Genomic DNA, 23,374 nt, shown 5'->3' on the forward strand with positions numbered 1-23,374 from the left:
GTTGTGTCATATCTGTCTCACGAAGTCTAAAATAGGGGCAAAAATAATATCGGTTCATCGTTATAGACATTACTGTTTTTCCCATCTCTAACGCTGTGTCTTAATAAAGTGAAATCGCTAACAAACAAAAAGTGAAAAAAATCAAGAAAAACAAAAGCATAACACAACAAATTTTATAGTTTGTTGATGGATCAACAACAGACATTGTGAAAACTAACACTATCGAACGGAAGAAAGCATAAGCAAATGTAAAATAAAAAATTTATATAAAATAATAATAATAAAAACGTAAAGAAGAAGACTTTTGACAAAGAGGAAAAACGAAAGAGAGAGAAAAAAAGCAACAGCAACAATTTTCTAATTCCTGGAGTGGCAGACAGATTCTTTGGAGGAGACAGAATAGAGATAGGTCTGCTGCTGCCAAGGATAAGAAAACAGAAAAACAAAACGTAAAGGTAAAGATTGTAAAATCAAATATGGTTTTACATACATAAATTTCGTCGTTTTGCACTGTGAGACTGGGGACTGCTCTGAGACTTGCGCTGCTGCTGCTGCTGCTCTCCCACGCACACAGCTGATGCGACCAAGACGACGACGACAGCGACAGAGACGACGACTCCACCACTATCAGCATTATCTATTTACATTTAACCACCTAGGTGGTGGTGGAGGTGGAAGTAGAGGTAGTTAGACGGATGGAGGGATTGAACGGACTGACAGTCAGTCAGTCCTTCACTTGATAAGGCCAGACAGTGTGCCGCTGTTGCTCTGCTCTGTCGCGTTTTTTTTTTTCAATAACTACGCAACGCCAACTAACACCAATTACAACAGCAGCAGCTACAACAACAACTAAATCAACTATATTATACACCTACATAATAAGAATTATTAATTTGCTGACATTTCAAACAAATGTGATATTTATGAATTAACCGATCAAGTTGAAGTTTACTTTCGTTATTATTTGTTGTTCTGTTTGTTGTCATTGTTGGTTTTTACGCCCCGTCATGCCACATGTTCCCTTGCCAGAAGCCTCCAATGGGCATACACTCGCTGTCTCTGTCTCCGTCGCTCGATTCAACAACATTTCTGTTGACATTCAAAAAACATGCACTTGATTTTTTTTATCCTTTCACTCCTCCGTCCTCAGTCTCGAGTTGCAGTCTTTGTCTAGTCTCATACATAGTGTGTGTGTGAGAGAGAGAGATACATATAAGTAATTTGCTACTTTTGTTATTTGTTTGTTGTTGTTGATTACGTAAAATCTCCCAAACAACTCCATGAACCCTTCAAATAAAGTTCTTTAACTTCATTGGCTTCCATCCTATCAATCAGTTAGATACAAATACATATGTATATTTAACTGATAATCATAATGTTTAATTGTCAGCCAAGTTGATTGATTAGTCAAGTAAACTGATCTACATAAAAGTCCATACTAGGCTAAAGCATTGTTCTAGCTTCATTCAAACAAACACGCTTCCATCTTATTCATTGTAGGCCTACGCATACAATGTATGTAAACTTAGTCTATTGAACTAAATATCCCTTCAGTTTTGTTTAAGGGGTGTGTGTGTGTGTATGGAAAGAGATAACGATTCTCAGACACATGTGCCGCCTGTTGATTTTCTATAACTAATCAAATTAATGAGTACAAATGTACTCTAATTTAGGATCAATTAATTATTGATCAGTAAGACACAAATGTAAATGTGAATCATTGAGATGATGAATGAATCTTATTCAAATGACTCACGATTCAAGAAAGTGGAAACTTTATTTAACATTCTTATGAAATTTAATATTACCAAAGCGCTTTGCTTTTTTCTTTATTTTGTTTTCAGTATTGATTATTCAATCTTTGTTCTAAGTTATATATCAATAACAAGTTTTATTAATTTTGTCTATTTGTCTATCTGGCATTAAGTGTATTAAAGCTTCTTCAATATACCAATTACCTATTCAAATTGGTCTTTTGTTTCATGTGAAATATGTGATGTGATAATGTACACTGACTTGCAGATCTATGAAGCGATAAGCGTCAGTTTTACTATATGAAATAACACATCGGTCATCCATATATGTATTTTGTGTACGCTTCGCAATATTAGCATACCTTATAGATCGTATGACTCATTTTTGGTAATGGTTATAGACAGTTCTTCAGAAAATCGGTTTTTTACAATTTCTCTACTACTAAATTTCATCCTTGCAAACAAGAGCTATATTTCTTAAATGGAATCCAAGAAAAAAAATCGTTAACTTTCTATAGCATACTTTTGGGAACCTATTTTCCAACCTCAAATACTTTGATTTTACGAAATCAAACTAAATGGGGGTTGACTTCGAAGGCTCATCCTAGAGAAAGAGTTTAAAAAGGTGAAAGGCCGATATTTCTGAAGGTATCTATGTAGGTCTCCCAAGCAACCAACTTGATAACATTATTAAAGAATGATTCTATATAATCATTATATCCTGATACTTAAGCTTGAAACACTTGTAGCAAGGGATTTTTGTTATCCTTTACACCTTGTTGGGTACTTTATGAAAGCTCCATTAGTTCAGTAAAAAGATTCCAAGTGATTACTATCTTTTCCTGTCCATGTCACAATATTTATTACCTTCCATTTCACATTAAAGTAGGCTCTCTAGCCAGATGAGTTATTTTGAATCAATTCTGACAACTTTGGATCTTTCCGATTTCCTGGTTAGTTGTTAGTTGTTTTAGAGTTATGTAGTCTTATTTAAACTTCATAAATATTTGTTGATTTTGTACAATTTATTGTTTTTTTATAGATTAAAGGATCGGAAAGAACTTGACACAATACAAGGAGAAGAAGTGCCAACAATATTGAGTCGTCACAGGCGCCCAGTGGACAATTAGATAGAAAAATGAGCTGCAAGGTGCGGTTAATGGAGGACGGCTCCTTGGATGAGGAGCCGTTGACACTGAAGGAGATTGCCTATCAGAAATTGTGTAACAATTTAGATATAATCAGTGGTAGTACAACACACGGACAGCGTGTATTAAATCCGGGCATAATACTGCCCAATGAGATATGTGATGGTTTCTTGGAGAATTATCAGCGTTTTAATCGCCCCCTAGATGATTGGGTGATCAATTTGTTTTATGACACTCAACGAACATCGTTGAAAATTGTTAATTTGCGTAACAGTACTCTCAGCAGTGTGGGTGAGTCCATCTATATCTCTATCTCTAATAGCCACAAATTGAATACATGCGAATAATTATATATTTCTATATTTGCTTGTCAGGTCTAGAGACTCTAATGCGTCACAAGCTGTACGCTTTATCCATGTGGTATTGCGATAAGATCACAGTTAATTCGCATCATTTGTTGGCTCACTATGGTGACAGTTTGCGCTCGTTGGAGCTGGGGATTAGTTCACATCTGTTGCAGAATGCGGAACCGAATGAAAAGGAACCCGTCGACTTTCAATTAACCTGTCCACATCTGCGTCGTTTGGTCCTAAATGGTGTGGTTATGCATCATCGTTTGCAATTTGCCCATTTGCATGACTTAAGCCATTTGGATTTGACATCGTGCGTCCTGGCCAATTTCAGTTTGGAGGCATTGGTCATGTTGCCCAACCTGCACACCCTAATATTGTTCAATGTTTGGCCAATTGCCAATCAGTTACATGCCATTTGCTGCCTGCGACGTTTGTGCACCCTGGACATATCAATTTCAAGTTCAGGCAATGGCCATGGCACCTATGACCTGCCCGATCAGACATTAGAAATGCTAATGGATAATCTACGCCATTTAACACATCTGGATATATCCGGTACGAATTTAGCTGGCAATGGTGTGGCCACCAAGGAATCTGGCAGCGTTAATACCAAGACAGAGCAACAATATGCTCTAACCGATATACCCGGCTTGGCCTCACGCACCCAAAGGCCGTTGCAATTTCTGGGCCTGTATCATACAGCACATTGGGCATGCAAACGACATGATATACCTGCCTTCGAGGTGGCCGGCGATGCCAATGAGCAGCAGATATTAACAGCAGCTCGTTACTATCATGATAGGCCAGTTCTATTGACAAGAGTGAGTTGTTCTCTGAACTCATCGTTCCATACATATATTGTTTGTTCAATTCATTTTTCATTAGGTTCTCAATGATTTATATCATCTGTTTCGCTTTGAGAATTGCAAGGATATACACACGGCATTGGATGTTGTGCTCTCTGCCATGGACAGACATCTTAAATTCAAGCATATGCAAATATCCGGCAGGTGAGTTTGCTATAAACCAAAGTCCTTTTACCATAAATTTATGAAATTTTTGCTTTTGCCCGCAGCGCTACACTTTTTTATATAGTCAAAGGCAGGGATCGTTCTAAATTTGGCACTTTGTTGCGTAATCACATTATTCGCACCTTGCTCAATGGCATGGAAATGCATCTAACCGATGACACAATGCTTAGAAATGGTTACCTCACCCTCACCCAGTTCCATATGCCAGTCGATGTGGTAAGAGCGGGAGAGAGAGAGAGAGAGAGTGAGAGAGATATAGAGAGGGGGGAATCTGAAATTGAAAGAGACAGAGATTCGCCTAATCAAATTGTATTTTATTTTCAGCTCTTTGAATACGAGCGACTCATCAAAATTCTACTCCACGGCGTATCCAAGACCGAGCAGGAGGGCTTTGTTCAGCGCATTGCCATCTATTTGCTCAACACATTGGCCTGCCAGGTGGATGGGCGACAGAAACTCTTCCTGGGTGAATTGGGAGTAGTTAGTGTAAGTGTTGCTATGTATGTTTAAATCAGGCTCTTGGCCAATAGTTCGTATATTTTTCTCTCCACATGTACATATATAGACCATGCTTACGCTAATTAAGGATCGCCTGACACGAACTGTCTTTGATGATGTCATGGAGGTGGCATGGTCAACCATGTGGAATGTAACCGATGAGACTGCTATTAATTGTAAGAGATTTCTTGACGGACGCGGCATGGAGTATTTCCTGAAGTGTTTAAATGTGAGCAAGTGACAATGTCAATGTCTATATTATAGTTTATCTATCTAATCTTATGTAATTTACTTATAGACCTTTCCCGAACGTGATGAGCTATTAAGGAATATGATGGGGCTGCTGGGCAATGTGGCTGAAGTAAAGTGGCTTCGCCCTAAACTGATGACACAAGAGTTCATAAAGGTCTTTGCCCGTCTGCTGGACTCATTGAGTGATGGCATCGAGGTGGGTCATGGTGGATGTGGAAGAATATTGGCCAATGGCAATGCTAACCATGCTAACCTGCGCTTCCAGGTCAGCTACAATGCGGCTGGAGTGCTGGCGCACATTGCATCGGATGGTGCCGATGCCTGGACCATAAAGTCACCCACCAGGGAGCATGTGCTGGAGCGCATGGTGGCCGCCATACAACGCTGGAATATCAAATCCGAGCGGAATATCAATTATCGTAGCTTTGAGCCCATATTGAGTCTTGTTCGCTGCTATGAGACGCCCCAATGTCAACACTGGGCCGTCTGGGCGCTGGCCAATTTGACACAGGTGAGCCACGCAATAACACAAAATTCCTAATATACTAATAATTTAATCGTCTTAGGTTTATCCGGAAAAATACTGTCAATTGGTAGAGCAGGAGAATGGAATTCAGATCCTAAACGAGCTGATTCACCATGAGAGTCCTTATTGTGAGATTAAGCGTATTGCTCGTATGGTTATAGAGCAATGCGATTCGGGAGTCGAGCGTATGATTGAGGGTTAAGCGGAGAAGTCTTTAGGTTATTTGTATTTATATATATATATATATATATATATAATACACACATACAGATATATGTATATATATAAGTGTATGTACATAAAAATGTGTATACACCCATATATATATATATATAGTAAAATTTGTTGTAATGCCCCCCCCCCCCCATCCAGCCCCCACGATCCCGCCCATCATTATTTCATTGTTTTTAAGGGAAGTGCAAGTGTTATTCTGATTGTTCAAGGAGATTCTTTCTCAAAAATCCTTTTTTTTCCATGTTTAGTTTGAGAAACGAGAAATGCAAAAATTACTAAAAGTGAAAAGATATACATCATATATCCTTAAATATTATATATATATATTAAATAGGACTATAACTATATATACATATATTATATCATGTTGTAAGCGAAAAGAGAAAAACAAGTTTAAATCCCTTTATTTTTTTTTTTATTTAGCTCTTGTAATGTAAATATTGTTAAAATGCAAAAGTAATGAACAGAAAAACGAAAAGCAAATGAGCTTAAGATTAAACGAAAAAAAAAAACAAAACAAAAACAAAATGATCCTTAAAATATAAATTTACCGAGATGGCAAAAAACCTCCAAATACAACAACAGCAAAAATCTTAATTTGATGTTTCGTATATTTACATATACATATATATGTATATATATATTTATATATGTATTGTATGAGTGTGCTCGCTCTGTTCCTAGTGTTTAGATATTGTTAGATTTAAGCCTTGCCTTGTGTTCAATTGAAGTTGGTTTTTTCTTTTTATATAATATGTATGTATATATATATACACAAACATATATATGTATATGGTATATGTATGTTTATATATATGTATGTATGTATGTATATATATAGGTTGTTTCTTTGCATATTTTCGAATTATTATTCTATATGTGCCCTTAGGTCATCACGTATCCTAGATTAAGGTAAACTGTAAATATATATATATATATATACATATATCTATATACTTTTAGAACTATATATATATATTTTTTTTGTCGCTTTTGCCTATGTTAAAAGTTTATTTCTAGACAACCTCCTCCTACCCTTTACTTCCCTTCTTCATCCAACCAAACATATACAGAATACAACTATTTGGATCGCTAAAACAAAAAACGAAACAAAAGATCACGCCTGTGTCTTACACTTTACACATACATATACATATATACACATATATTTGCTCCTCTCTTCTAGTATATACATACATATGTATATGAAAATCAAATGAAATGAAATAATTGCATCACAGTGGGCTAACGTGTGGATCGTATCCTTCGTCGTATACGTAACTTCTGTGTCTGCGTTAATGTAAATTCTCTTTTAATTTTTTGTTTTTCCTTTTTCGTTTTTGTTTGAAATAAAGATAAAGCCATAACTGTATCTATGTGTAAGTGTGTATTTGTGTTGAGACAAACAAATTGCGGTAGTCGTTGGTTAATGCTTTCGCCATATGCAGGTCTCCAAACATTTCTTTCGTTTGATGGGGTTGCTTCACAAGAAGGAAGGGCGGGAGGGAGGTAGGTAGAAAGAGAGAGGTTATATGGTGAAGGGGGGAAAAATGCCAATGAAGGGAAAAGCGCATGAGCAAAGTACATATGTACAAATACTCTCTCAGGCGTTCACCCACCTACCCGCCTACCCCCTGACGTCGCGCCAACACATCAGCAACATCAGAGGCAAAACAAACCCTGCCTAGCAACCCCTTTATAACTGTTTTTCCTCTCGTTTCTCTCTTGGCTGCATTGCTGCTTCTTCTTCTTGGGGTTTTTTGTTTTTGGCGTCATTTCTCTTCTTAGTTGTTAGTTATCATTTTGCCGCCCGGTCGGAAGTTTGTTTATTGTTGCGTGGGTGTTGTTTTTGTCTGTGTGCGTGCCGCGTGTGTGTGTGTGGTTGGTTTTTTTGTATTTTTTGTTGCGAAAGAGAGATAAAGAGGGAGAGTGAAAGAGTTTAACAACGGTAAACAATCCATGCAAAAGTGTTTATTAAGTATTATTATCAAGGACTTGAACGAGTTTCACCTCGTCCAGTTTGTTGTTAATTAATGTGCCGGCTGCCAACAATGATGTAAAGCAACAACAAAACTCATACTCATCCACCCCCCAAACTGCAGGAGTGGGAGCAGGAGCAGGCGCCGGGTACGGAAGCAGAAGCGGCGGCAGCAACTACAGCAGGTTGTTACCAAGAGTATTCCCACTAAAGTTCATAGAAATCTCATAAAGAATATTAGCAATAACAATTTAACAACAAAAACAGATTCTGCGCAGTTTCTTTTTGAAAAATTAATAACATTTAACCCAGAATATGCCGAGAGAGTGTTTTCATTTTTTAGGTTAGTTTTCTTATTTTTCTTTGTTGTTATTCTCCTTGTGTGTGTGTGTGTGTTTGTGAGATCAATAACCTTTTTTTTTTATCAACATCAGGATAACACACAACAAAAGGTTGCCTTGGCTATCGAAATGTATCTATCATATACCCTGCATATAGAAACCAAATATAGGGATGTAACAGGATGTAATTGTTGTCAATAGAAAGGACATTCCCCCAGCTGAAGAAGAGTAAAAACAAAAATAAAGATTAAGGCTTTGAAAATGTATCAATATTTGCTAAATAATAGGAATAATTAATAGTTTAAAACATAATTACAAATTGTTGTCAATGAAAATTTATTCATGGCAAAGAAAATGGAAATACCTTTTAAAAATGAAATGTGTTAGTACTAAGATATAATTGAATAATGTTTATTGAGCGAGGATAAAAGCATTGGAAATGGAGAAACTTTGCCCCTTAAAGTATGCAATCGGCTGGATATGTAGTTGTAGTTTTCAACAAATGTATCACTTTTTGTATGCTTGGTATCTTTATAAATGCACAGAGGATTGGCTATTTATTCATAGGACTTTCCAAAGTTTTTATATATGCTTCAAAACAGCGATTTATTGCATACTTTAGGGCGCAACACAGACCTATATCCGCCACAAAATAACGAAAAACTCAACTATGAGAACTATTAGTGTGCATAGTCAAGGGAAATCCTTTATATTGTAATTATTATATGGACTAATCTGATATAAACTCAATATGGGTCTTACAAATCGTTTTTGATTCCTCTTTCTGATTATTGAGCTCGTTCATTGATCATGGAATACGACTTATCTTGATAAGTTTCTTATCTTTAGCAATTTCGAATCCTTTTTGAGTCATATTTTTTATCATTCAACCAAGAAGTGGGCTTCAGGCTTCATCCTTTAAAGCGCTTGAATAGAAATCCTCATGGAAATTCCCTATAATTAAAACAACTTTGTAAAAGAAAAAGTTAAACCAAAAATGTTTGACGGGCATGAAATACTCCAAACGTATTAAGTTTATTAACATTGGAGTATGATTAACCGTAAATTCTTTATTCTGGCCCCATCAAAAATCTGGCAACAATAACAAACACAATTTGCAGCCAAACAATATTAACAGGGCGCCAAATAATATATATAGAAAAAAACTGAAGACTACGACACGATTTGAACCAAGCCTTAATAATCACAAAAGAGCGCTCGGTAACTCAACAAACACGACCAAAACCAACGGCCGAACAAATTGTATTTTAGTGGAATTTGAACTACAAGAGCTTTCGGTTGTTGAAAGCTTCATGTGGAAAGCTTTTCCAAGGGTTTTAAAAACTATAACGTTTTAAGTTTAAAATTCAGATTTGAAAATCAAATAGGATGGTCAAAATTTTTAAAAATAGATCTTTTATTTTTATTTAGGATCAAAGTTCGCCATCGTCAATTAAAAGAAGAAGATCAAAAAAAAATCTGGAGAGCATTAAAGATACTGACCACCATGTGGCCTGACGAGCGTGGCAGCTCAAGAGCCTTGGAACTACCAACAAGTCAACAGAATGCCGGCGGCAGTAGTCAACAGGAGACTCTGGCAGATATTGAACACATATCGACCATAGCTGGATCGTTAGCATCTATATCCCTATCGCATACTCAGATGCGTTATGTAAGTCTACCAAATGTGCAATCCATATCGTTCCATTGACTCAACCATCCATCATATACATATAGCAATGTACAAATGATGCTGGCTATGATACGGAACATACATCATTGAATTCGGATTTCGATGAGGCTGAGCTGAGAAGAGAGCTACTAAGAGATGTAAGTTTCTTTTTAGGCCAAATTAAACAATTTGTTATATTCGATTTCTTATTTTAACACCTTCTAGAAATGGAAACTCTTATTTGACATGGTTAGTAGCAGTCTAAAGAATGACACAGATTCTTTTATTATATTAACTGATCTCTAACAATTGCAGTTCGATCCTGAGGGTTTTGGCGAAATATCCGTCTCGGAATTTTTGGTTGCCTTAAAATCACCAGAATTTCTATCCCAAGTGCCTATGAATAAGCGTGACCTATTATTGGAACGGGCCAAGAAAGCTCAATTGCCCACTGGTCCGGGCTATGTGACATTTCAGGACTTTGTCAATGTGGTAAGTACGAGTCCAAATTGAATTCCCATGTGTGCTTGTGTGTGTCCTTACCGATTGTCTTCCGTCATCTTCTTTCGTGCGGCACGACACACAAATAGCTAGATTTAAGTGCAAACACAGGTGCCTAGGTGGCTGAAAAGTATAGAGGCTCGTGGGCAAACATCCCTTGGCGATAGAGAGATCCTTCTTTCATGTATGTATGTATGTATGTGTACTCAACTGTTTGCATTTTCTGTGGCAAATGCAAAAAGTCTGTTCATCAAATAAATGCAATGCACCTTCGTCCTGAAACGTCACGCCTCGTTGGACATTTGATTGTTTACCCGGAGACTCTTTCTCTCTCTCTCTGTGTGTGTGTGTCTGTCTCGTACATTTTTGGGGGTGTTGGTTGGATGGTCGGTTACTCGGTTGGCTACTTTTGTTTGTCCTGGTGTGGCAGAACGAAACCTTTCAGTGGAGCTGAAGTGGAGTGGTCAGTCAGTGAGTGAACAATGGACAAGGCTTATTTTCTGTCCGTAGAGTGGAGATCTTTAGAGTTAACTTAACTTTTGACACATGAGCGTAGTTAGGGATTTTAGAGTTTTATCCTTGCTGATTGCGGTTAAGAATTACAAGAATACGTAATTTTTCTATCATCATTCGTTTTGCATTTTTGCTTTTTCGATTCTTTTCATTGATTGCTTTCGTCGTATGCCAAATCCTATTGCTTTTTGATTGATTCTTCAATTGATTGGCCCAGGACAATAGCACACACAACAATAAACAGAGGGAACGAGAGACAGAGAGTTAGAGTGAGAGTACGATACATTCACTTTCTCATGCATAATCAATTCCAAAGTGAATATTCCAATGTCTTGGTTCTCCGCCTCCTTTTACTATGTCTCCTCCTCCTCCTCCTTTGCCTCCTCGTCCTTGTTCTCAGTCTATTGTTTGTCCAAAGTGTGCTCAAAAGTCATGAATTAGCCATGATGACGATGTGTCTATTTGTGCATTGTATGTATATGGGTGTGTTTGTGTGCGCTTGTGTGTGCTACGGTAATTGTGAATGGTAACACAGTGTCCTGTCTAAGGACATCATTAGGTTCTTGTTTGTTATTCCAATTGTAGGCTTACATTTCTTTCAAATTCGTATCTATAAAAGCAATCTACAACTCGGTCTTGCAGTTAATTATAAATTTCAATGATTTGTGCGAGGGATCGAGAACATCTTGTAATGTCTCCCAAGAACACAAAAACAACAAAAACAAAGAAAGAGAAACAGGAATGCCGCGTAGAGGACATGCATAATGCAAAAAACACACACAAATAAAAAAAAAAAAACTGCAATGGAGATTGTGTGATGGCTATGCCAATGATTCTTGAATTTTTAACAAAAGCTCGCACGTGACAAATCCTTTTATGGCAGCGCCAAAGAGGAGCAGAAACCATCCAAAGGCAACAACAACAAGAACGAAACAACACTGCGGCGCCGCAAATGTGTTGAACGTTATGACAACTGTGGGCACGAGGCTGGAAAACGATTGGATGTGGTATAGCCCCTTCTCTGGCGTCGTCGTCGTCGTCGATCGACGTTGGAGACAAGGTTGCATCTGGCCACAAGGCACAGCAGGCGGCAAAGACGACAACGACGATGACGACAAACCATCCAGAGCCACAGCCACAGCCAGAGTCAGAGTCAGTGCATTGGGCATGTTTGGTTAAGATTTCAGAATCAATCTGTTAGGAATGGCGTTTAAATTGGCAGAGGAACGAAATGTGAATGCTCTGTAAGATGTTTGTGAAAGCACTAAAAGATGTGTGTCTTGGGCATTACATTGACATTGACTTCCCTGGCATCCCCCGTCCAGTGCCCCTTTTGAGCGTTGCAATCTAAATTCTCTGTTTCTTGTATTTTGTATCAAGGACCTTTTTGGTGCATAGTTTATGTAGGGTAGCAGGTTTTAATTGCAACTGAAGAATAACAACAAAAGGAGGAGGAGCAGGAACAAAAAAAAAAAAGAAGGCAAGTCCAACTCCAAGTCAGTCAAGGAACGCCGCCAAGGAGCATTCTTGCATTAATCAGAAAGTCAACGGAGCTGCCAAGCATCCGATCATTCGATCATAAAACGAAAGCAATTGCTGCCTTCCATTATCATAATCAAGGGGACGCAGCTGGCAGACGCCAAACCGCTGAACCTGTGCCGAGCACGCACCAAGAAATTCCAGATTCTCTTTAAACTCTGGTGAATGAGGAACGGGAGTTGGAGTTGAAGACTCGAAGGAATGCCTGCTTGCCAGCTGCTGTCCACCAAATCGAGTTTATTGAATAAACATTTGTGGGCAAACTGCAGTGGCGGCGGCATCTCATGGTCAGGCTTCTGCTGATCTCTCAGCTCTGATAGCACACACACACACACAGACAGAGAGAGCGAGTGAGAGAGAGAACAGAACGAGATCAGATTCGTACTATGGACCTGGGGACCGTTTGGGGGTTTTACTAGGTGCAAAATGCCTTGCGCCTTGCACTCAGGGGACAAGAGTCATGGTAGAGGAAAATGCGGTATTAAATCAATGCCAATCCATAAATGGCCTATGCGGCGCGTAGATTGAATTGGAATCTCTTGGCGATTTCATTATTCTGTAATAATATCACTTGAGCCGGAGCCACAGCCATGGACGCAGCCAGAGCGCATCGAAGACAAGTGGGATGATGATGATGATGATGATGATTGCTAAAGAACAACAACTGGGGGCCAAGTAGCAGCCAACTGAGTATTTCTCTTTAATTATGAAATGAAACGCAACCAGTCAGCTGACTATGACTATAACTTATGAAATGATTTACAAGGAATCGAAACGAACTGAATCGAATTCAAGATATAAGGATCATCTGCAGGAGTAATTCAAGTTCAAGCTTCCTTGTTTATTCCGAATTGCTTTCACATTTCTCTCGTTTTTTGCGTGTTTGTCCTTTCGGCTTGGCATTTGACTTGTGGTCCAGTGTCGTGGACGTGACAGTGCCAAAGACGATGTTGCCATTCCCCTTGGCTTCTCCTCCTGCTGTTGCTGCTGACGATGTTTGGTCAATGGTCAATTTGGCAGCCGTTTATTTTGATTGTTGTGCATCCGGGGCAAGGATAACAACGTGCACACGAAATGGACCAGCAACTGCAACTGTTCAACCGCCATGATGTCGTTCTCCTCGTCCTAGTCCTCCTCCTCTTGTTCCTCCTAGTCGTCACAGTGCGTGACAATATTTTCCCTTTTTCCTCTCCCTCTCTGTCTCTCTTTTGCTGCTGTTGCTTTTACTGATAACCAATGCGAAAATGGAGTTTCATAGTTGAATGCCTGATGTCCTGTGGCGTTTCAAATGCTCTCAACTCTCCTCCCGTTTTGCTATCCTGATAATTTTTTGCATATTTTCCATTTTTCAGTTATAGTTTGTTGTTGATTTTCGATGGAAAATATGTAGGACCAACTGCAGGTGCCAAAAATCGTCTCATAACAAATAAATTGATGCATCTTTTTTCCCCCCAAGGCCATTAAAAAGTGTTGTTTTGCGGGCGGGGAGGGGGGAGGGGGTTGGTGGAGGGTTAAACAAAAAATCAAATTAGTCTCTAACATTTCATTTGAGTTCATCTAATTACGATGAATAAATTACAATTGGACAGCGAGCACCTGTGACATTTATGACGATACTAAAAAAAATACTACAAAAACAAAAACGAAAAAAAATTTATATATGTTTATATGTAGTTCGTTCTGGGGTCAACGAATTCTTTGCGTTTTCTTCAAGCTCAAGTGCCTCGCCTAATTGTTCGAAGGGCGGAAGCCACTGAGCACGGGTCGCGCTTGCATCATTAACCTGTGACCTTTTCAGTTTAGTTTTCTGTTTTTTTTTTTTTTGGCTCATAATAATGATGAGTAGTAAGTACATCAAGTGACTGCAACAACTGGGCTGAAATAAACCCTAGGATATGGGGCAGGGGACACGCGCTGGTCATGTTTACACCTTGTCATCCATGTGTAGGAGCAGCAGCTGATTCTCTCTCTAAAAGCAGATTGTGTGTTTGCTCAGTCGTTTGGAAAACTCGTAAAGAAACAAGGGGAGCCCCGCTTCCTCTTCTCTTCCTCCTCCACACACACACACACACACACACACATGGAAAAAATTAAATAAAAATGCATAGAATCATTTTTGATATCGGATTTCGAGAGGTTTTGCCATATGCCGCCGATTCGCTTTCTCTTTTTTGCTCTATTAGCGGCACGCCTCTTTTATAGAATCCTAGTTTAACAAACACACAATGCGATGTGCATACATATGTGGGGAAGGGGACGAGGGGGTAAGTGGAAGTTTTTTTTCCTTTTTGCCAATCTTTTTTCTGTTTTGGACCGAACAATGAGCACATAGCACACACATAGTTTGCCCTGCTGCCTGGCTTGGCTGGCTTTGTGTGTGCGTATGCCTCGCGTGTCATTCCATTTCCGCTTGCCTTCGAATCGCAAATCAAACACACGAAGGATTCAAAGCGGCAGTCGAAGGACATTGGAAGGAACAGCTGCTTCTGCTGCTCCTGCTGCTGTTTTCTTGGCAAAAAATGCTTTGCATATCCTTAAACAGAGGCGTAACCAACAAAAGGTGCATTCGGAAATTTCAGAAATCAATAAACCAAGAAAACACAAAACAAAATATCCAAATCAAGTATTTGCTCATCAAATATCCTGTTTATCAGTCACTGGGTAATTACCCACTAAAAATTTCATTTTCAGTTAATTGTGAGACATTTGATCAATCTTAGTTTAAGGTCTTCTCTGCCTTGGAAAATGTGTCTAAATATTTTCAATACTTTTGATAAGGAATAATATTAGGAGGATGAAACAAATTGACTTAAGTCAGATTGATTTTGGTTACTTCTTTCTTTCGTTTTGGATTGCGGTTGATTACTTTTAAGTCCTGCTTATAAAGGAGTTCAAATTGGAGCATTTCGGACAAACTTTAGGACTGAGATTGAATAGTTTTGAATCCTTCTTTCCAATTCGATCAAATTTGAGCATTTTGGGCGAATTTTTGGACTAAGTTTGAATAATTTTGGTTTTGAATAATCTCGGTTTACACCAAATGTAGACATTTTGAATCAACTTTTTGTTATCTTTAATTTTGGATTGCTTTTGGTTGATTATCCCCTTTCGATTAACTCCGCTTGTGTCTAAAATATATATATACATATGTATTGCGATTTGTTAACAACGGGCGGTATATATATACACACATATGTATGTATGTAAGTATGTGTATGCCACTTCAATTTCAAGACAAAAGTAAAGAGGCGGCGTCAAAGGCCAAAACGTCAAGGTACATATAAATAAGTACTTACATATATGTACATACATATGTACATATATCCATGTATGTATGTATGCACATATACATATCTCACTGTATGTGATTGAGGAGCCAAGATTCGTGGATTTTAGAATAAAGACCTCATCGTCGTCTTGTGCGTGTATGTTTATTGTTCTGACAACACAACAAATACAGGAAACTGCAGAAAGGTGCAAACGAACTTCCGCTCCAAATCAGTTTTCGATTTGCTTTTTCCTTGGGCTTGCTTTCCATATGACTTCTTTGCTTCTAGCTTCAGCTGTCCACCCCCTCTCCCCATCCCCATCCACCATTCATTCATTCCTCACCGTATTCCTTTCACCATCATCGACTCTTTAGTTTAGTTGCTGCTGTCTGCATTTCTTTTCATTTCTTTATAGGCACGCGCTTTGATGCACTTTTGGTGCAGATGACAGATCCCAGCGGACAGGGGAAAGAAATAAAGAAATCTCTTTGGGTTTTACCTGTCCTCCCTTTGCAAAAAATGTAATTCACCATCGAATGTAATCATTGAAACATTCATTGTTATATATTCTTCAACAGAATCCAAAGATGTCTTCATCTTTTAGACAGTATCATCATGTAAACAAACTTTAAATTGTCTAAGCCATTTGCTTTAGGCAATTGTTTAGCCAATATTTCTTAACCCAATTTTGATTCAAGTCGTTTGTCGTTGTTTCTCTCGTTGTTGTTTCTCTCTTTCTAAATATGTGAAAACATTAAACTAAACCAGATTTTTCCTATTGGATTGATTAAATTATAGAAAGGACTCTGAAAATCAATTCACTCTGGCTAATTTTTAGCATAGAATGAATGGAATTTAAATATAAAATTATATAAATATGAGTCTCATTAACAATTGCAATGGAAATGTATTGAAAACTAAAAATCTAGAAATTATATGTTTTATACTTTTCGATTTCTATAGACCTACAGAATAGATCAAAAGCGAATTGCTATGGCTATTATAAACTATAAAGTTTATAAATATCAGATTACAAGTATTTAAAGATCCTGTCATTAAAAATCTATTACCCACTTAGGTAGATGTATGTATGTTTGTAGTTCGATGTGTGGTGTGGATCAGCCAATTGGTTATAACTCCGGGACACAAGAAAGGAAGAGATGCAGGTTTCTTTTAGTTTGCTGGTTTCTTTATTGTTTTTTGGTAAACTTTTGCAATTGGGGTCTAATCAATCATCCTTGTACGGTAGCCAAAACGGCTGAAAGCCTGATTACCCTATAATTAAGCAGCCAGGATCAACAAAGACCAAAAGTAACAAAAAAAGGTCCTAGGTCCTGGGTGATGGCCCACAAGAAAACAGAAAAAGATACAGTGAGCCAAATGTGACTTTAATGAGTAAAAATGTGATAATTAGTAGACGCCAAGAGGCCGACAAAGACAAAACAGAGGCGTGGCCCTTCACCCAGCTGGGGGCTAATTACATACTCAGGCCATTTGGCCAGAAAATTGCTCGCCAACGACGCTGACGACTGCTGCCGCTGCTGTTGGCCAGGGTAAGAAACGATGAACGAGGCAAGACGAACCAGCAGCAAGTGCTTCCAGTTGATTGTAATTGCTTATGTTTGTTTAAGATTTTCCTTTTTTTTTCTGTTTTCCATTCATTTTTTCTTTAATTTTTTGTTTCTGCCTCCCCCGCTCCCCGCTTCTAACCAACTAACAGTTCCCTTCACCTGCAGTAATTTACGGCGGCAAGTCGCTAAGAACAAACAATGCAAATTGAATTATGTTCTTACGAAAATATTGTCATTCAATTAGATATGTATAAAGAGAGAGCAGGAACAGGAGCAGGAGGTAGGATGGAGCCTTTTTGGGTGGACAGTTGTTTAGGCTTCAAGGTGTTTGACATTTGGCTGAACAAAAACACGCCCAGGTGACATGAAATTGTGTCTTTGGTTATTTACTGAGTGTGCACACGTGTCTGTGTGCGTGTGTGTGTGTCAATTATGGTCAATGGTATTCCAAATCTCCCCCTGAAGACCTATTGGAAATTTTAGTAAGAGTTATTAGCTTATAAAACACTATGAATTAGTTGTTGTTACTTCTATTCTTCTTTGACACTTTAATAAGCTCAAAAGACTAAGGCGTTTAAAACAATTGAAAATTAAAAGTGTTTCCTATGCATTTTACATGAATATTTCGCCCCATTCTCGGACCCACCCCCCCACTATGCACTATGGGAACTTTCACCGCATGTTCTGTTTTTCATTATTTATTATGAAACTGTCATTCAACTACCAACTATTAGTTTCCAATTGTAATCCAAGTGATTACTAGACAAATTGGTTGGGAGTTTGGAGGAAAAAAATGCAATAGTTGTTGACAAAATTGAAAATTGAAATTTTCCAGCGATATTGGGGTTTAATTTTTCTATTTACATTCTCCATATTTTACAAGAAATTCTTAACAAAAAACCATATGCATATATACATATATATCTATGTATATATATTTAACACACAATGCATACAATTTATGGTCAAATGAAAAATTCAACCCCCATCAATAATAAAAAGTTGTCGGGGCCACGGCAACAACAAAAAATCATGTTGCCTATTAACTAGATGTCATTTAACAGACCATGACCAGACCATGAAGCTTTATGGTTAAACCTAGCAAGGGGCACCGCACACAACCCCTAACCAGTGTGGGTTAGCTGAGTCCAGGCTACTACCATTCCGGCTGTCCAGGCTGGCTCCTGTTGAGTTTATAAATATTGCTCAACTGTTTGGAATAAAAATGTCAACACGGTGAATGAGGGCACCGCCGCACATAACACATACGAAGTATGAAAAAATGCATAATAGAGTGCACACACACTCACACACACACACACAACGTGTTCCCAGCCGCCGTTCTGTTGTTGTTACTGCTGCTGCATGCCTCCAGCGGATAGATGTCCTTTTTTGCGCATAGCTGGGAGGGCTAAAAGAGAAAGAGAAAAAAATGAAGAAAAAAACAACACGGGCAAACAAACGCAACGTAATTCAAAGGAATTTTTTTTTTGTTCTCTGTTGTAGGTGTTCCTCATAAAGAGCCGCCAATATTGCCTCCTTTCCATAGCTCCTTCTACTACTATTCAACGGCGACGTGTTTGACCATATCCGAGTGTGTGTGTTCTTTTGCGGGGGCGAGTGTTAAATGTTTTTGCGTCAATTTGTCGCTCGATATTGGAATCTGTAGGTGTGTGTGTGTGTCCTAGTCCTGGTTCTGGTCCTGTAAACGTGAATGAAACATAAATGTGTACAGAGGAGAGGAGAGAAAGAAAACCAAATGAAAGCGGGTTTTGGTCGGTTCACTTGGACATGGATCTTACCTGGCGGCGGGCGCATTGTGGCGTCATGTGGCGAGGGCTGATGCTGAGGCAAAAAGGCTCTATTGGTAATGACATTATCAGCCGCAAGGACCTTGGAGTCCACACCGAAATGGAATCCCGTTGTGCACGTCACTAAACAAATGATAAACAATTATTTGTTGTTTAGTTTTGAGCTCTTGATCTTACCGAAACCAAACGACGACGCACAACCCACCAGCCATCATTGGACCAGTTTTATCCAGATTTATCACTTATCCTGGGTGTTCCCAATTGTTGACAACACAATTCGTATGGCTTTTTTGTTCGTCATTGTTGGCTCTGTTAGCAGGAATTTCCTTGAAAATATCGGAAGTAATCTTTATTTGGGTCACGCTAGAACGATCGTTCACTCGATCATATGGTATTTGTATGTTTGTCCAGCCCTGGTAAAGCTCTCTCCCACTCACTCTTTCTCTCTGTGATCGGGGGGATAAAAGAGAATTGACAAAAGAAACTTACGCACACGCCGGTGGTAGAAAGCAGAGACTTTCCTTTCTTAATGTTTAAATATTAAGAAAAAAAAAAAAAGTAAAAGTATATTCAATGTTTTATGTTAAATGTGCTTAATAGCTGCTGATTATGTTAAACAAAGGAAAAATTTATCAAAAGGAAACACAATTAGTAAACGGCATACAAGATAAATACTGTGTAAGTTAATTCATAAAACTAAAAGACAATATCATTAAAGCGCGCGCAGTTACACACACACACGCACACATACGCAAAGGCAACGGTCACGTAGACTAAATCAAATTGGCGTTGCCACCTAGTTTCTATGCAAATTAACCCTATGTCGTGTCATGTGGGCGTGAATAAAGTCGGCCGTTAGTAATTTATCAATTTAAATCAAATTTGATAATTACAAACATTAAACTACTGTATACGAATACAAAAAAAAAGAAAGAAAAAAGCAGAGACTACATACATATCTACTGGCTGATTTAGTTTAAGTGGACCCCCCTCAGAAACCACTTGTGACCCCCACCCCTCCTAATAAACTTTAGCCCGGAAGTGACTATTTTGCCTTTTTTTTTCTCAACACCGACTGCCCTCTTCCCTTCCCTCTCCACCCATTCGCATATTCCACTTGTAATCTTATGTTTTAATTGCGTGTAGGCTTCGTTTTGGATCCCCACTCTCCGCACCCCCATACACTATATGGTTTAATTAAACACAATATACATTTTCCGCTTTTTGCAGATTTTTTTGTTTTTTGGTTTGTTTATGGGAGGCTTGTTTGTTGGATGGGAAAAGGGAATTTGTGGTGGGGGTTAGCCTTAATTGCGTTGGCATCTTTTGTGAACATCTTAATTACATAATAAAAATGATTTTAGTTTTGCTAGTCACTTGTAGTTTAGGCTATATTTTTTGCCTTTTCTTTTTGCGTTTCGTATTCGCATAATTTAATGGCTCGTTTAGTTTTGAGGTTAAAGATTTATAGGTACATGTACAAAAAAAAAAAAAAAAAAAACCCAAACAAAAGTTATATAAACTTTGCATTGGTTATCCTCTCGCTCTCCGTCCTCAGTGTCTCCCTTTATGTTTCTCCCGCTCCCTGTCATCTTGTCTTCTAAAGTAAAACGGTAATGGTGAAAGGATCGTCTGGCGCCACAAGAAATTCAAATTTACGGGTTGCCACACGCATAAAGCACAACTTGTCAGTGGGATCCAAATCGCGTATAGCACTTTGGGCCAATTTCAGAAAATTATAATTCACATGCTTCACAATTGCCTGGGCCGTGGTATTGTCAAAGGATGTGGCCACCAAAGCTCCGTTCTTTTCCGATACCACATAGCCGTGGGTCTGCTCGACAATCCTTGATGTGTTCTCGGCATTCTTATGGACAATCTCCTCCAAAACCTTTGAGTTAAGTCTGTTCATTTTTGTAGACAAATATTATGTATTGAATACAATTCATCCGTTTGAGTCGAAAGGGAAATGTAAACTGAAATGTATTTGGTTGATCACTCTCGAATATACATTTCTTGGCCAACTACGTTTATGAAATTATCAAACAAACAGTCGGAAAGTGTTTTGTTAAGTTGAAAACTAAACCGAGTTTTCTTTTCCAGATGAGTGGCAAACGAACGCGCAGTTTCAAATGTGCAGTGCATCATCGAGATCGTGAGGTTTGCTCTGAAAACGATTTTCAGTTGGTTTTGAGTGAGCCGCCGCTCTTCAGAAAGATGGTACACGCCGTTGCCTTGGAAGTCCTGCCAGAGGAGCGGGATCGCAAATATTATGCCGATCGTTATACCTGCTGTCCACCGCCATTCTTCATTGTTATGGTCACCATGATTGAGGTAAGGTTATTGGATAATACTCATTTATATCGTTTAATTTATGCTGATTTATCATAATAATAATTTACCATAAAATAGCTGGGATTCTTTCTCTATCACTCGCTGATTGCGGGAGAGGCAGCACCGACAGGACCCATACCCACCGATTCCATGTTCATTTATCGTCCAGATAGACGACATGAGATTTGGCGTTTCTTATTTTATATGGTACTCCATGCTGGTTGGTTTCATCTCGGGTTTAATGTGGCTGTGCAGCTGCTATTCGGCTTGCCATTGGAAATGGTTCATGGCTCGACGAGAATAGCCTGCATATATTTCTCTGGTGTCCTGGCTGGTTCCTTGGGTACCAGCATATTCGATCCGGATGCCTATCTGGTGGGCGCCAGTGGCGGTGTTTATGCCTTGTTAGCGGCACATTTGGCCAATGTGTTGCTTAACTATCATCAGATGCGTTATGGTGTGGCTCGTTTGGCATTTATTTTGATATTTGGTAAGTTAATAAGCAACAGGACGAAGAGAGGGAGAGGGAATGTGTGTACTTTATCTATGTGAATTCTATTATCGATTATTGCGTCATTTTGCAGCCTCATTTGACTTCGGTTTTGCCATATATGCTCGATATGCCGGCGAATATATTTTGCCTTGCCAAGTGGGCATCACCTTTTCGGCTGTATCCTATGTGGCTCATTTAGCTGGTGCTGTGGCTGGCCTCACCATCGGCCTGCTGGTCCTTAAGAACTTCGAACAGAAGCTGCACGAGCAATTGCTCTGGTGGATTGCTTTGGGCACCTACACGGCGTGTGTGGTATTTGCCATTGCCTTCAATATACTCAATGGCTTTGCCTTGTTCAATATGCGTGTGGAGAAAATTCGAGTAACCGAAACATATTTCAATAACTTTCATTTCTAAAAACAAAGAACGTTTTTTATTTGTTCTTTATTTATATTTTTTTTTTTTTTTGTTTATTTGTTTCGCCGTTGAAGTTTTTTGTTAATTTCTTTTCGAAATAAGTTTAATTAGTTTTGTTTTTGTTTCATTTATGCTACGTGCAATATTCGAATCTAAATATTTTGTATTGTGTGATCTAGTATTTGTATATACATATGTCGTGACCGATATATACATATATGGACAATCGTCTTTTCGATACGTAAACAAACGCGCATTTGTTCTAGTTAAGTACAAACAAAAAGATAATGAGAAAAATATTTACAACCAATCGAACTGATTAGTTTATTAAATTAAAACAAGAAAATGACAAAAATACGCAAAAAAAAAAAAACAAAAATAACCAATTTTGATGCTCAAGGAATTCGAAATTTATTTCAGAAGACTTTTTATAGCCCTAAGCATAAATCCCTTAAGTCCGAAGAATAAAGAAACTATGCAATACTTATACATATATATATATATATATATATATATATAGAGAAAGAAAAATTATTACTCATAATTGGCAAATTGAAATGATTATTCTAAATTATTCTTATTCTAAACAAGCCTTAAAAAAAAAAAAAAAAAAAGAAAATTGATCGAAACCTACCTCAATTTTATATTGTGGAAGTCCTTAAAAACCAAACACCATAATCACTGCCATAGTTTAGTGGAATATTTAATATAAGCACAAAATCTAGTTATTTAGATGCAAGAAAATAATATATATTCATATTTATACGTACATACATATGTACATATGTAGGTATATTTCTTTGTACAGCAAATAAAATTGAAACTAGATTTAAAATCAAAGGAATTGCCGTTTCTTCCCTTTCTTTTATTTATCCTTACAGAAAGCCTTTTGTTTTAGTTATGATGGAATTCTTGACAATTTATTGCGATAATGGATTGCCAGCCATATTCTTATCATAACAGTCGTTTCCTTTTACATGTCAAAATTGTGGCAAGCGGAAAAAAAAAGAAACGTTACAATTTCTCATGACACGCACCTGTGGCAAAGGACAAGCACGAGAATAAGGACACGGACATGGACACGCCCCCGACATTACGAGCTCCACATTGACGTTGGCTTTTCTGCATGCTTCTGACAC

General features: G+C 38.2%; 3 protein-coding genes and 1 long non-coding RNA gene across 6 annotated transcripts; 2 read left to right on the forward strand and 2 right to left on the reverse strand.

Annotated features, from left to right (window-relative positions):
* Positions 1 to 96: 96 nt before the first annotated feature.
* On the forward strand, positions 97 to 7,168 carry LOC137579162 (protein zer-1 homolog). Of its 2 annotated transcripts, XM_068292862.1 has the most exons (10): positions 98 to 455; positions 2,797 to 3,193; positions 3,277 to 4,076; positions 4,141 to 4,265; positions 4,331 to 4,502; positions 4,611 to 4,772; positions 4,852 to 5,013; positions 5,083 to 5,232; positions 5,302 to 5,547; positions 5,603 to 7,168. In XM_068292862.1, exons 2-10 carry the CDS (start codon positions 2,893 to 2,895, stop codon positions 5,762 to 5,764), a joined length of 2,280 nt encoding a protein of 759 aa, XP_068148963.1. In that variant the 5' UTR covers positions 98 to 455; positions 2,797 to 2,892; the 3' UTR covers positions 5,765 to 7,168. The 2 variants fall into 2 exon arrangements, with proteins under 2 accessions (XP_068148962.1, XP_068148963.1); XM_068292861.1 differs by having other exon boundaries at positions 97 to 455; positions 5,083 to 5,547.
* Positions 7,169 to 7,628: 460 nt separating this feature from the next.
* On the forward strand, positions 7,629 to 23,018 carry stet (stem cell tumor). Of its 2 annotated transcripts, XM_068292481.1 has the most exons (8): positions 7,629 to 7,959; positions 9,547 to 9,787; positions 9,853 to 9,945; positions 10,013 to 10,036; positions 10,103 to 10,279; positions 21,095 to 21,325; positions 21,404 to 21,815; positions 21,910 to 23,018. In XM_068292481.1, the coding sequence occupies exons 2-8, from the start codon at positions 9,623 to 9,625 to the stop codon at positions 22,233 to 22,235; spliced, it is 1,428 nt and encodes a 475-aa protein (XP_068148582.1). In that variant the 5' UTR covers positions 7,629 to 7,959; positions 9,547 to 9,622; the 3' UTR covers positions 22,236 to 23,018. The 2 variants fall into 2 exon arrangements, with proteins under 2 accessions (XP_068148582.1, XP_068148581.1); XM_068292480.1 differs by lacking the exons at positions 7,629 to 7,959; positions 9,547 to 9,787; positions 9,853 to 9,945; positions 10,013 to 10,036; positions 10,103 to 10,279 and adding an exon at positions 19,461 to 19,669 and having other exon boundaries at positions 21,910 to 23,007.
* LOC137578875 (uncharacterized) lies at positions 18,079 to 19,321 on the reverse strand. The gene is made up of 3 exons (XR_011032773.1): positions 19,169 to 19,321; positions 18,983 to 19,114; positions 18,079 to 18,882 (listed from the first exon to the last, which is right to left on the reverse strand). It is a non-coding gene; the product is annotated as an uncharacterized lncRNA (long non-coding RNA).
* robl62A lies at positions 20,350 to 20,944 on the reverse strand. Its single transcript, XM_068293041.1, has one exon. It carries the CDS (start codon positions 20,901 to 20,903, stop codon positions 20,592 to 20,594), a length of 312 nt encoding a protein of 103 aa, XP_068149142.1. The 5' UTR covers positions 20,904 to 20,944; the 3' UTR covers positions 20,350 to 20,591.
* Positions 23,019 to 23,374: the final 356 nt, after the last annotated feature.

This window comes from Drosophila tropicalis, unplaced genomic scaffold (genome assembly GCF_018151085.1).
Source record: "Drosophila tropicalis isolate 14030-0801.00 unplaced genomic scaffold, ASM1815108v1 contig_694, whole genome shotgun sequence".
Classification (NCBI taxonomy): Eukaryota; Metazoa; Arthropoda; class Insecta; order Diptera; family Drosophilidae; genus Drosophila; species Drosophila tropicalis.

Bases quoted from the DNA above. Each gene is read 5' to 3' on its own strand.
- LOC137579162 (XM_068292861.1), top strand. From the start codon at position 2,893: ATGAGCTGCAAGGTGCGGTTAATGGAGGACGGCTCCTTGGATGAGGAG. The intron at 4,773-4,851 runs GTAAGTGTTGCT...GTACATATATAG, and splicing joins GTGAATTGGGAGTAGTTAGT to ACCATGCTTACGCTAATTAA. The intron at 5,548-5,602 runs GTGAGCCACGCA...TAATCGTCTTAG, and splicing joins CGCTGGCCAATTTGACACAG to GTTTATCCGGAAAAATACTG.
- stet (XM_068292481.1), top strand. From the start codon at position 9,623: ATGTGGCCTGACGAGCGTGGCAGCTCAAGAGCCTTGGAACTACCAACA. The intron at 9,946-10,012 runs GTAAGTTTCTTT...AACACCTTCTAG, and splicing joins GAAGAGAGCTACTAAGAGAT to AAATGGAAACTCTTATTTGA. The intron at 21,816-21,909 runs GTAAGTTAATAA...GTCATTTTGCAG, and splicing joins GGCATTTATTTTGATATTTG to CCTCATTTGACTTCGGTTTT.
- robl62A (XM_068293041.1), bottom strand. From the start codon at position 20,903: ATGAACAGACTTAACTCAAAGGTTTTGGAGGAGATTGTCCATAAGAAT.